This window comes from Eucyclogobius newberryi, unplaced genomic scaffold, assembly GCF_026437365.1.
Source record: "Eucyclogobius newberryi isolate DKJ021-1_F unplaced genomic scaffold, fEucNew1.0.hap1 SCAF_12, whole genome shotgun sequence".
Lineage (NCBI taxonomy): Eukaryota > Metazoa > Chordata > Actinopteri > Gobiiformes > Gobiidae > Eucyclogobius > Eucyclogobius newberryi.
In genome coordinates, this window is record NW_027315746.1 from 13,175,531 (window position 1) to 13,190,141 (window position 14,611).

The following is a 14,611-nucleotide window of genomic DNA, read 5'->3' on the forward strand; positions in this document are numbered from 1 at the left end:
TAAATGCATAGTTTATTGTTTACCACCACAATCCACACAACTGTTTGATTCATTTCCAACTGCACCACATTCACGATCCATAGAGCGTGTGGCTGCAAACCTTATTACTGCGTCTTCACCAGTCGAACGCTCCGTCACACACGTCATAGTTCGATAAACGCTGCCGTTTGTTTCAGCTGTGGTGGTCCTGCTTCTCCAACAAGATCCCATTCATCTTCTCCAACTCCCTCCAGGGCCCCATCTCCTCACGCATCCTGCCTACATTGAAAAATATTGTCCTGCCATCGCTGTTAACATGTTCCACTCCACACCACTTGGGTCTCCCTCTTGCGTTTGCGCACTGAGGTGGAAGAAACTCAGAAGCCGTCGTGTCAGTGGTGGCGTTGACATCTTCCTGGTTGCTGTGAGGCCATTTAGTGACCCTCGGTGGGACGGGCGAGGCTTCGACTGGAGTGGGCGAGTACAGTAAGCGCTAAGTAAGCTCGGTTTTCCATTAGCGCTTTTGTCTGCCACCTGGAAGCCAAGTTTGATGTGATTGATGCGTGATGAGTGATGGATTTAATTTCATGGAAACCAGGAGAAAAAACCCTCTGATCCCCGGCTAATGACAGCGATCACACACAAAACATCACTAATTAGAGTTCGCTAGCAATCTGCTTTAGAAGGTGCATTATGTAAATTCTCTGGAAAGTACGCCAACTTGCTTGTCTCCATGGAGATGTTGGTGATTGTTCCACAGCATGGCATTGGACGTATCTTAATGGAGACGCAGGTGACGTACCAGGCCAAGTTACAATACAGGAAGTGGATTTTTTAATACTTTTTCCTTTTCTTCATCACATTCCAGACAACCACATCTACGTTATAAAGTAAAAAGTACTTTCCCCTACTTATAGAAACCGCCTGAATTGGCTGAAGGGTCGTTTTTAGCACGTTTAAAGTCCCAGTTTTGAGCCAACAAAAATATCTAAATAAATCTTATGAAAAAAACTTCTGTTGAACAAAAAACGGCCATTTTGAAATGTTGATTTTATAGTGTTTTAATGCTTTAATAGTTCTCCAAATCTGTCTTGAATACTTTTTAAACAGATACATGAATACTTTTACTTAACAAAATCCAGCACTTCTTCCACTACTCCAGGTCCGATCAGCGGAGATGAAAATAGCACTCTAGAACTCTACACTTCGCGATTGATTTAATGACATACGTTGCATCATCTCAGACAAAGCGATAACAAGATGAAAAGTTACATAATGCGCCTTTAACACAATTTTCTTCCTCATGGACAGAACAAACTATAGCTTGCATATTAAACAGTTTTGGGGTGTTTATATTGTACCTTATGAAACGAGGAGAAATTGTAGCTTCACTGCATATTTTGCCACGGAAATAAGCGTAAATTGGCTCATTAATGCAAAGCCACATCTGAAGGTCTTGCATTATCCTTTGGGCGGTTCCCTTTGGGGGTCGACACAGCTAGTCACTGCCCTCTAGAATATATATACGCTCTGTGTGTTCTGCTTTCACACCATCTAACTCCATGTTTCTCTACATCCATAAAACCCTAATCAGCCTCTGTGGTCTTCTAAACTCACATATTATACAAGCAACAAGTTCCATTAAATAGTGAGAGACAATGGAACTTTCTATGTTCTTAAATAAATCCCTAACCTTAACATAATTGTCAAAAATAAACATTAATGTCCCGAAGGCTTTGTTTGACAGGACAGCTGTAGCGTGAAATGCGGAGAGACATACGGCAAATGTTCCAAAGCCGAGAATCGAACCCATGACGCCGCGGAGGTAGAAACCACACCATGTGCAATACCATTAACCAATGCACCACCAGCAAACCAGGTTTTCCAATAGATTTTGTTCGGACTGGTGGCACAATATTTTTTAAACTTATTTGAATAACATAAGCCAGTTTTCAAGTTTCAAGTTTTCCATTTGGATACTAAAAAGTGAGTTCTGACACTGTGTAAAGGCTTAAACTAAAACAGGTACCGTATATACCACACTATAAGGCGCATTCGAGGTCAGTGAGCACGACCAGAAAAAATCCATATATATGTCACACTGGATTATAAATCACTATAAGTCATTTTTTGAGAAAATCTAAGGCATCTAAGTGCGCCTTATAGTGCAGAAAATACGGTACAAGTTAACCTTTCAGCTGGATACTCACAGATCCTGCCTCACGATTGTTGTATATATATATATATATATATATATATATTTATATATAATGCAGGCAGTTGTACACAATAATACAAGTCACAGCTAGTTTTACATCTGCGACATCTCAAGTACACTTCCCCTGTTTATACACCGTCCTTGTCCTTGTCCTTGTCCTGTGAGTTGCACTTTTTTTCCGTTTGGGTCCGTTCTTTACTGCCGCAGCCTTGGAAATCCTGGAGCTGTGATGTCTGAACTCTTCACAAGATTTCTCGTCACTTCTTGTGCCAAATAAATTCTCCCTGAGCGTGTAAAGCTGCCAACCAACACAAATAATGCATAATGTATCATGCCCTGCTTAATCCTTTTTTGTTATTAGTTATTTGACAATGTGATCCTTGTGCTTGGTTTGTGACTAAAGAACATACCATTATCTGTGAATGAATGAGGCAGATGTGTTGTATTGTGACTTTAAACACACCTTGGTTGCTGGTGAAATGCTGGAAGAATTCAGAGCAGGTGATGTTGACCACTTGTCCGATTTCAGCCCTGGGCCAGCAGTTTATCCCATCCCAATCCGTCCTGCATCCTGTAAAAACACACAAATATGTCAATGTAACAGAAGATACAAGCGACTAGAGGCACGTACCGCCCCGTTAGAGGGGTCCAAAGAGGCACCTAAGGGATTCTAGATAACTACATGTATCACTCTGAGTCAAACTGTTCAAACAATTGCAGCTAAGTACAAGGATACTGTTGTAAGAAGTTTAAATAAAGTTGATTTTGTATAATATTCTCCCCTTTAAATGCGCAAACCGAGACTTGAGACTTTATTTGCTAATTGTGACGTTTCATATTACAATTTTGATTTGAGTTTGACATATTCTAAAACTAAATATTGCCTTAAATGTGTTTTAATTATTTTATAATTTGAAGTAGTATCAATATCACTCTGAAATGAACTTGTAGGATCTGTTTCGCCGTTATAAGCAGTTTCACATTTGACCATCATGGACACTTTTGTTACGGTATTAGAATCATTTTGTTCAGTACAATTCATTACATGTGAACGATTGAGCTATCACCATTAGTACTTTGAGAAATAAAGGCACGAAGGGGTTATTCAAATGTTTCCAAAGCCAAACTCTGCTGTTCCTGGGGCAAATTTGTATTTCCTTAGTTGTAAAGTCCACACAGAAAAGCCAAGGTCTACCTGAGAGCGAGCGGGATCTGCACCGTTCACTATTCTGACCTGGGAGGATAATCAAATAACCTTGTTTCCTTTTCAGCAACAGGAGATGCACAAAGTCTCCAACTATCACGAAGGACGGGCAAGAAGTTCGATGTGTGTATTAGAATGGGTGTATTCAAAGATGAGCGGTGTTATAGAAATATAGAATACTTGTTACTTGCATTTAACTGATAAATGAACAAATGAAAGAATTTTGTTTCATTATTTGAGTTTGTTAAAGTTGAGGTGCCTGATTTTTACACCACAAACCAGTAACAAGGCGTTTAAATGTCTAACTCGTCCCACAAGCATTACAAACACAATCAGAGCGCTGCTTTCTGCTCTTAATTGCAGGTCGATGAGAAATAAAATACATTATAATTAGCTGCAGCTGCATTTTTTCACAACAAATTTACAAAAAAATTTAAAACTTATTTGAATAACATTAGCCAGTTTTCAAGTTTCAAGTTTTCCATTTGGATACTAAAAAGTGAGTTCTGACACTGTGTAAAGGCTTAAACTAAAACAGGTACCGTATTTTCCACACTATAAGGCGCATTAAGCGAAACAAAATCGCTTCGAGGTCAGTGAGCACGACCAGAATAAATCCATGTATATGTCACACTGGATTATAAATCGCTATAAGTCGTTTTTTTTTTGAGAAAATCTAAGGCTTTTAAGTGCGCCTTATAGTGCGGAAAATACGGTACAAGTTAACCTTTCAGCTGGATACAGATCCTGCCTCATGATTGTTGTATATATATATATTTTGCCACGAAGGACATTTTAGCTCGACTGTGCGTAATGTATAATGCAGGCAGTTGTACACAATATACAAGTTACAACAACAAATGTACAAAAATAAGTAGCTTTAACCTGCTGCGGATGGAAACTAGATTTATCAGTGCTTTAATTAGATTACTGTAAGAATGTGTGTATTTTTTAAGACCTGTAACTGAATAAATGCAAGATAGATTTATGACATACTGTGGAACATTCCAGGCAAAATAATAACATGACCACGTACGTAGCATTCATCTGCAGAAAAGGTCCATCTAGGGCTTTAATAACTTCCCTTGGGCACCACATAACCTGATAATTGTGTGTCTTACAGTACCATATGGGCTAAATATGATAAATGTCAAACTCTACAAAGCCATTGACACTCTTTTTTGTAATGCCCTGAACAAACTTTACCGGTAATAGTAAAATAAGTGACAATAATAGCAGAACAAAATGGTGCTTCCAAAAGAATAGTATCCGATCGTGCCCTTTCTGTCCCTGATTTCTGTATTCTTCTGTGCATCATAATTTCTGTTTGCATAATTTCTCACATTTAACCTTTTGTTCTTGTCATAATTCACGCACAATCACACACGTGACCATTCTGCATCGAACAAGCCGCTTCGAACAGTCTTCAAGCAGATCACACATTACAGTGACAGAAATACACACAATAATAATGAAAAACAACTGGATATTGATGTACCACAGTATGGCATTATAATTACAGCTACCTACAGTATCTCCATGGAGACAAGATGAAAGCCAGCTCTCAGTATAATAACGCTTGCTTTTCAAAGTATTAAAGCATTGAAAGCATATTATATTTAATAAATGATACAAGTTTAATGCTGTACTGTGGGACGTTCCAGGTAAAGCAATAACACGGAGACAAACCCAGCACTTGAACATATTATATACATATCGTGGAATGCATTGAACTGTGTCCCATTTCCACAGCGCATTCACACAAAGGCAAAGGTGACGTGTCTTCCCTGAGGACACAACAAAAACAGCGGTTGAAGCTGGGATGGAGCCGCAGACCGCTTGGTTATGGGATGACCACTAAAGCCACTAGCGACTAAGAGAAGTGAGTCACCTTGTAGTGGATAAATGTGCTTGATATTGTATGCAGAGCCACTCAGCCTAAGGTCAAGTCATCACTGAAGCCATAGTATAACAAGCCTGCTGGGACTGGGTGAAGCGCAGGGAAATTTAAACCTAAATTAAAATGCATGTCCAGGATTATAAAAGCAAGAGGAGACTATTAGAGTTCCCAAAGCTGTTTAAATGTTGGGCATACTGTTCATTTGGATCTTTTTAAACAAAGAGCTTCATTATTTATCATGCATTATAGTTTTGTTCCAGCTTGGGAGCAGCACATGGACTGAAAACAGTAACTAATAACTAATTTGTGGGTGCCATTTTAAGTATTAATCATGATCTAGAATGACTAAAATACATTCTAATGGTCCATTTAATACTAATTCTCTGAGGGAAAAAATGTAGTTTTCATTATTATGTGTGGCGACACTGCCAAGAGCTCTAGCATTATTATATTGTATTTATCCTGTAGCATTTTAACTTTTACAACCCAAATTTTACATACATTATTTCCCATTTGAACTCCTCGAACCATAAAACAGTTGCACACATGACCATCAAGCAAAACAATTAGGCTTTAGCTGCTGTATATGTTATTTATCATCAGCTGAATTAAAATGAACCTTACTTTCATTGAAAAGTGAAGAGGTTTCAAATGATCATAAATGTGTTTAGTTGATTGCTGCTCATCTGTTTGAGTGGAGTCTGCATGACCTTGTGCTGCCAGTGTGTGCTCTCCTGCATCCTTTCCCTGCAAATACATCTGTTTGTTCAGTGAAACCGTGAATATAATATTAGTAATTTATCTCTGTGAACGAGTGAAAGTGGATAGTTGTCCGCTCTGGCCTTGGTCCATGATAAAGCCCGCTCACGCTTGTTTGGCTCTATAGTTACCAAATATCTCAAATAAGTGGAAGAGGAAGCTTAAATTTAAATAAGATAGTATTCATTTTCAAACATCACAATACTCTTTAAAGCTGCAATACCCAACTTTTCTCTTGTAAAGACTAATGTTTTCTGTTTTACCCCGAACAGTGTATCTTGAAAGCAGCACTTTGTGGTGTCCAACTCTAATTGTGAAGCATTTCATCGCTGGCAATTCAAAAGAAATGTGTGTTGCAATATGAGGCTGTGGGATGAGAGCAGATTGGATGTAAATTAGCAGCACTTAAGTTCTCTTCCTCGTCTGAAAAAGCTGTTCTCTAGCTAAATAATACTAGTGATTTACCAAAGGGTTTGTAAGAGATATGAACTAGTTAGAGACGGTTAGAAATACTTTCCCTTTCTTATTTAAATGTTTTTTTTTCTTTTTCTTTCTTCAAAAATTAAAACAATCAACCCATGAAAAAGAACAAGAGGCAGAAACAAATAAATGGACACAAACTGAGCAGACTGTCAAGTGCTGGACTGAGATTACATTGGACTTTTAAAAAATCAACTTCTTTCTTTCATTTTTTTTTTTAATATTCAGTTTGTATCCATACATAGGACTGCTATTATGAAGGAAATGCTATGGGGATTTCTGGTTTGGTCAAAAACAATAAAACATAATTTGCATAGCAAGCAATTTGATGTTCCATCCCATAAATTGTAACATCGTGGATTGTTTCTGATTGTCCGATATATTGGGCCAATCAATTCAAGTACAGAGCGGACAAGAGGGGGGACCAAGCACAGCCCTGTCTTACCCCTTTTTCCAAAGTCAGTGGATCCGTCAAGTGACTGTTAATTCTATTTCTTGATGTCGTAAAGAGCCCCAACATTTTTCATTATTAAATCATCTATTTGAAATTTGCTCAGCACTTTAAATAAATAAGGCCAGCGAACAGCTTTCTCAGCATCCAAACTTATTACAGCCTTGTTTTGTTCACATCCTCCTTTCAAAGTTATATTTATCTCATGAGATTGGCATCACTTCCTCCTTTCAAAGTGGAAGTGAGATTTATTTGACCTCTGTTTAACCCGGAGACTCCGTTTGCACAGAAAAACATATGCACATGACGCACATTATGGACACCGTCTCTGATGCTTTGAACTTGGTTTTAAAGACATTTAAAGAGATGAACTCAGTCAATTTCATGTCAATTTCCAGTCACTGTTACAGGGTCAGATCACCATTTGATTTTAAATGTCATGCCTTTCCTCAGGTCAGCATAAATGTTTTTCCCTCTCCCCCGCCGCTTCCTGTTAACATCAGCTCCATCTCCTTTGTCCTTCATCGGTGTAAAAGTTCTCTTAACATCTGACTCTGTCGCCCCGACACACTTCTGATATTAGGCCAAGCATGAGAAAGAAAAGCCCAATCACCTCCACAGTTTATCCTCTGGTAACTTGTCATGTCACGTTACGGCCAACGATTTGAGATGAAAGCTTTTGTCAAACTTCAAACCTGCTCGGACCGTCCATCTCATTATCCTGCTGCATTGCTTCCCCTGGAGTACATATGATGCCGTGTGTAATGGATCCGTTTGAAAATGAAGGCAGACAGATATGATTAATGCAGTCCAGTACAACGCTGGGGAAATCCTTTGATAATAACCCTATTGTAGACCTAAGCCTCCACAATATACATGTGCTAAATGTCAACAACTCTGAATAGAAACCATCACTTAAATCGCATTTTGAAGGGAATAAAAGGACAGAATAAATGTCAAACGCTTTCTCACAAAAAACGAAATTGCAGTTCTCCCAGGGCTTTTGATGGTAGTTTGAGGGGAGAGCGATAGTCAGTGCGACCCAGAGCGATGTTTGACAGAAAGTGTGTGTGTCGTCTGCATGTGAAATGAGTGTGGCCGGCTTTTCCCTTGGAACGATCAGAGAATAGAGACGATTTAGAGAGGGTTATAGCTCGTTTACATGTGTTAAGTGGAGCATAAAAGGACAGCGGTGAAACAGGCTGGTGGATAAGTGTGGGTTTACATTATTTAACATTTAAAAAGCAGAGCATGACCACCCTGTGTTTCTGAACTACAAAAACAATCAAGAACATACTGTACCTTTTAATAAGAACAATACATATAAACCATGGTGCATGTAAATGACTTTAATGGTATTGTAAACAGTCGCACTTGGATTGTGTTTTATTCATTGATTATCAGTATTGAGAGTGTAAAGTATAAATTATTCAATGTTTTATACTAAAGCTATAAAAGCCTTTCCATGAGAAGTTTCAATGTTGAAGCAGGAGCCATGACGTGCATTAAAACATGTTTAAAGGGTCACATGTTCTGTCCATCCACTTAATGTATAGAACACATTTTATAAACAAGACTGTTCCCAAAGTGCTGCAAACAGTTGATTTCTCAGATGAGCAAATGTACTGAAACATAAATACAACCTAAAACAATACATAACAATAAAATAAAATAAATTAAAAACATTCAAACTAAATAAAAAATAGAATAAATAAAATACTAAAATGAATAAAAGACAGTTAGGATTTAGGGTTTGGCTGGTATTTACTGGTTTTACATGTTATTACATTGTCCTTAAAGGTACACGATGTAACTTTTCTGGTGTGGGGTCCAGACCTGCTTGTCTTTGTGTTATTACTTTACCTGGAATGTTCCGTGTTATGGCATTTATTCAACCACAGTTGTTCTTTATTGCATTTGTTTGTTTTTTTACATGGATTCTTTGGCCTACAATGTTCCACAGTACACATCACACAAACAGTGCACCATAAACATTTCTAGTTCACATCTCCATGGAAATAAGCGTGACATACCCTTCATCATAACAGTGATATAGTTCCCCTTTAATAAAGACATTACAGTGTAAGATAAAGTGTTACAGTTTAAAATAGTCTGGTTAAAAAGAGACTCTGTTGCCGTCAGCAGCTTTCTTTTAGTAACTGTGTCGCTCTTGACCTCAGCAGAGGACGGGATGCGACCAAATGCCCTACACACCTAAAAAAGCGATCGTGCACATGGGCAGTGGACGTGTTTCTGCTCAGGATCTAACCAAGACTTTCCCTCAGCGCTCAAATGTGAACATCTACGGACTCTGAGGCACCATCTGTAACAGGCTGCACTGCACTACAGACTGACAATACTCCATATGATCAAAAAGTTCAAAACTGGTGTCACAATTCAATAGACATCCATCTACAGTATCTATCTTTACTTAACTTAAGAGTAATAATAATGCACGTGTGTCTACCATAATGTTGGTTTGATTTTGGGGGCGAAATCGGAAAGGAAAATACTAAATTGACTGAAGGTTTGAAGCAAAAGAAAAACAAAATTGCTCCAGTCTTTCCTGTTGCCCTTATTGAAGCCAGGTGAAATAAACACTACATTAGTTCCAGTGACCAAGCCATTACCCACTCGCCCCTCTGTCATCTCCAAAAGCAATCTTTGAGTACAGCAGTCTGATGGAACAAGCGTCTCCATGGAGAGCAACCATGACCCGGTGAAATGATCCAGGCTGTGGGTTTATGTCAGTGGGTTTCATGAAGCGCAGACACGAGAAGCATGTGCTTTATGCTCTCAACTCCTCCTTCTAGTATAAGCACTGCAACAATAATATGAGGTTTATAGATAAGAGTGTTTAAGTGAAGTGGAATAGAATAAGATAACAAGATGTATTATTTTGTGCCAGGATTTCATTCTGGAGAGCAAGTCAAAGTAAAATGAATGCTAAAAAAATTACTGTATGCCATTACAGTCAAAGGCCAGCACACACTACAGGATTTTAAAGTTTATTATTATTTTTAAACATGGGACAAAAAGCATAGACCATGGATATGAGGAGAATTGGTAGGCTCCAGCAAAAACAATGTATTCAACAGAAATGATCTAGAGCTCTGCAGCACCAGGACCACCGCACTGCACGGCGTGGGCCCCGGGTCCAGCTCCGGTCCAATGACAGAGCCGTCTGGTTGCAGTGGAGGGCTGCAACGATTAATCGAAGAAATCAAATAACTTGATTACAAAAAAGCTTTGATTATTATTTTATTGCCTCAATGATTAGTTTAATTTACATATTTAATTCAAAACATGTGAATCTGTGGCACACGGACCACCCGGACCTGCAGCAACTAAAGCACGACAGAGGAGAGAGCGACGTATTTTAAACTTAAGAGTAGGACTGGAAACGTAGTTTTGTTGTGCTCAAGAGCACAGAGGAGCGTGATTATGAAACAGAAAGTCTGTGATGACAACACAGAGGCTAAAGTGAACGGCACACGGAGCTAATGCTGCGAAATGATGCAGACTTACAGCTCAAATGTTGCTGCATCTGAACGTCCGCTCTCGTCCCCTGACCCCTCATTCACTACATAGTCCTGCATTTAGCAGACTTCATAGTGCACTCGATCACAGAGTGATTCAGACACTCACTACTCTCTCCTCACCGTGGTTCACATGACTTTGGGATGAAAAAAGGTTTGCAAAACTCAGATAAAAATAGATTTATGTAATAAATAGAGGCAAAGTCCATCTGGCAGGCACATATTTAACACACATACAAGTCATGGATCTCATATTCAACAACAAACGACTGGATTATTCAACTTTTTGCCTGTGATGGTGAAGCTCAAGTGAAGTGATTAGCATTAGCAGCTTTGCAGCATTGCACAAGCAGAAACTTCTTATTAGTTATTTGTTTATTACAATTATGTGCAACATCTATTTAAAAACATATTTAATATGCATTTAAATGGTTTAGGGAATGTACAAAAAAACGTACCGGTTGATCGAAGAAAACAATCGATAGATTATTCGATTACTATATGAATCATCCCGGACTCTGAGGACCTCAGGGACCGGCCTCCTGCTGGTGCCAGAGTCAGGACTAAACATGGACCGGCCTCCTGCTGGTGCCAGAGTCAGGACTAAACATGGACCGGCCTCCTGCTGGTGCCAGAGTCAGGACTAAACATGGACCGGCCTCCTGCTGGTGCCAGAGTCAGGACTAAACATGGACCGGCCTCCTGCTGGTGCCAGAGTCAGGACTAAACATGGACCGGCCTCCTGCTGGTGCCAGAGTCAGGACTAAACATGGATGGCCTCCTGCTGGTGCCAGAGTCAGGACTAAACATGGACCGGCCTCCTGCTGGTGCCAGAGTCAGGACTAAACATGGACCGGCCTCCTGCTGGTGCCAGAGTCAGGACTAAACATGGACCGGCCTCCTGCTGGTGCCCAGAGTCAGGACTAAACATGGACGGCCTCCTGCTGGTGCCAGAGTCAGGACTAAACATGGACCAGCCTCCTGCTGGTGCCAGAGTCAGGACTAAACATGGACCGGCCTCCTGCTGGTGCCAGAGTCAGGACTAAACATGGACCGGCCTCCTGCTGGTGCCAGAGTCAGGACTAAACATGGACCGGCCTCCTGCTGGTGCCAGAGTCAGGACTAAACATGGACCGGCCTCCTGCTGGTGCCAGAGTCAGGACTAAACATGGACCGGCCTCCTGCTGGTGCCAGAGTCAGGACTAAACATGGACCGGCCTCCTGCTGGTGCCAGAGTCAGGACTAAACATGGACCGGCCTCCTGCTGGTGCCAGAGTCAGGACTAAACATGGACCGGCCTCCTGCTGGTGTCAGAGTCAGGACTAAACATGGACCGGCCTCCTGCTGGTGCCAGAGTCAGGACTAAACATGGACCGGCCTCCTGCTGGTGCCAGAGTCAGGACTAAACATGGACCGGCCTCCTGCTGGTGCCAGAGTCAGGACTAAACATGGACCGGCCTCCTGCTGGTGCCAGAGTCAGGACTAAACATGGACCGGCCTCCTGCAGGTGCCAGAGTCAGGACTAAACATGGACCGGCCTCCTGCTGGTGCCCAGAGTCAGGACAAGAGGAATCTGCGTTTCAGTTCTATGCAGCGGCGGTGGTTGAGTGGTTAAGGCACAGCACACAAGTCCAACAGGTTTGCTGCATGTCCTCCCTTCTCTTTCATCCCCCATCACACTCACTACTTTCCTGTCTAATAAAGCCTTCGGGCCAAAACCCTGTGTTGTTTATCTGTACATGTGACTGAAAGGTTTGCACTCTTCTCTTTTATGTCTTAAACTGTTCTGTGATTTCTGACATGTCTTTGTGATTTTAATGCATGTTTTTCCTGTGACGCACTTTGAATCGTCTTGTGTACCAATTGTGCACCAACTTGCCTTGACTAAATAATCAGTAGCTTCAGCCTATTGCCTTGTGCCACTCAGAAAAAGAACACTGCAGTGCTATTGTTGTCACAGGGTCGGACTGCCGGCCCGCCACACCACGTGTTCACAGGGAGTTCACAGGGAGTTTATGCAATAACTAACCGTGTATAAAAGAACAATTTCCTGGAAGTTTTGGATTGTGTTCACGTCAGTTCTTTTTCATCTTGACTTTTAATCTTCGGTAAGAACGGCAGTTTCATTTCAATTTTTCTCTCTTTGTCCATGGTCTCACATAACAGAGCTGTGAGATTCATCTTTTGGTCAGGACTTTCCTGTTTGGCAGTTTTTTTGGGTTGGTGTGGGAATCCAGAAGAAACAAACCCATGCAGACACAGGCAAACCCTCTTCATGTGAAGCGAGAGACTCCAGCACAGAATAAATCTACAAGTCGAAACAAACCAAACGATGTTGTGAAGACAATATCAATACATGACATGGCTATTACGTCCTCTTTAGCCAAAACAGTAAAGAATGTAAGAAGATAAAAAAGAAAGACATTAGAATGCATTCAAATATTGTCTAATAATGGCTTGATTGTAGGATATTTATAATTTGTATGTTTGAGCCATTTTTAAAGATGCTTCTGTTGAAAATTGTGATCAAACCTAAAGAGCTTTTCTAGCTTCAAGGCCCTCAAAGTGCTTTACATCAAGGAACCAGTCACCCAGACACTGGGGGCGGAGCGGGTTAAGTGTCTTGCCCAAGAACACGAGCAGTGTTCACCTGAGGCAGCGGCGATCGCACCACCAGCCAGAGGGTCAGTGGGATTTGAGCCGCCGACCTTCCACTGAGGCACAGCCGAGCTCAATGGGAATCTCACCAGACAAATCTTACAGTTTGATTAAGAGTTTTCCCTCTGGAATTGTGACAGGGAGTCACTGGGATGTGAAATTAAAGTATCAAAAATGTATGGACAAGCATTATCAAAAATGCAGAGGCCAATTTAGCTCAGAGTGATGTGTAGCTGACACCAATATTAGTTTTCTCTGGAAGGGTTTACGGCTCTGCCAGAGCACAGGGGTGGAGCACATTCACAACATTGGAAAGCAGATAGCAATTCATAATAAAGTTTTTCACAATCTTAGATTTATAGAGCACCAGTTGCTGTCGGCAGAAATGTGGTTTGGCTTGAGATAAAAAGCATTTGACAGAGAGGACAGCAACCTATGTCATTTATGCATTTGCTGTTGTTTATGCATTGATTTTAATAGCTTTAATTTGCATGCTACGCTTTGATCATATCCACATTCAACAACTAATGAAATGGAGGCTTGCATGTAAGTAGCAGGCCTTAAGTGGTCAGTGTTGTTTAGATTAATGCTTTCTTTGACGAGAATACAAAATTGCAAACGAATGTACAACAGTAGGTTATGGGTAGCACTTAATGTCAGGCTCTTGATGCAGTGTTGATGTTAAAAAGTCAATGGAAAGTTACAAAGTGCAGAAGAAGCAGAAGTTGGTAAATTCCATCTTAAAGGCGCTATCCATTAGGCCACAAGCAACGCCAGTACAACTCACTGATGGTACTAAAAGAAAACTAAATATAATGCACTACACTGTGTTCTCACTGCAAAAAAAATATGTATTTGACAGTGTTACGTATCCAAAACACACATATTATGGGTCACATTTCTTGCCATTTCCAAAAATCACTTAACAACTGACAAACCAACAACAAGAAGTATATATTTGATTGAGTTTTAGGAAACCGTAAACCTAAATATGGATTTAAAATGGCTTTGTAATAGAAACGGGTCCATTGATTTCCTGTCAAAAACTGATAAGCTCCGCCTCTTTGCAGTGACATTTCACCGTAACAAGCAGCAGATTGTCATTTACTGTAAATGTTTTTATAAGTGGCTATGTGACATTTGAGCACCTGACACAAATCACTGGGAGTCTTCATTTTTCCAAGAACAGGGACGTGGGCGGGGCTAGGGGGTAGGTGAAAACAAGAATTTTCTGAGCACTCGATCCTCAGTTGCAGAACAATGCAGGATTTCTCAGGAATACAAGTCAAAATGCAATGATGATGATGAGAAAACAAGATAACATAATCTTGTAACAAGATTGAAGGTCATTTAAATGGATTTTGAATAATACAATCCTCTGGCCCCAAAGGATTGTCAATAACACACAGGCAGTGGTGCATAT

General features: G+C 40.5%; 1 protein-coding gene across 1 annotated transcript in view; it reads right to left on the reverse strand.

The window, feature by feature from the left end:
- ghrhra (growth hormone releasing hormone receptor a) overlaps positions 1 to 14,611 on the reverse strand; it is a 139,069-nt gene that overhangs the window by 75,120 nt on the left and 49,338 nt on the right. Inside the window, exon 3 of the mRNA XM_072440332.1 lies at positions 2,661 to 2,768. Coding sequence (XP_072296433.1) covers positions 2,661 to 2,768 — 108 coding nt within the window. The remainder of the gene's footprint in view (positions 1 to 2,660; positions 2,769 to 14,611) is intronic.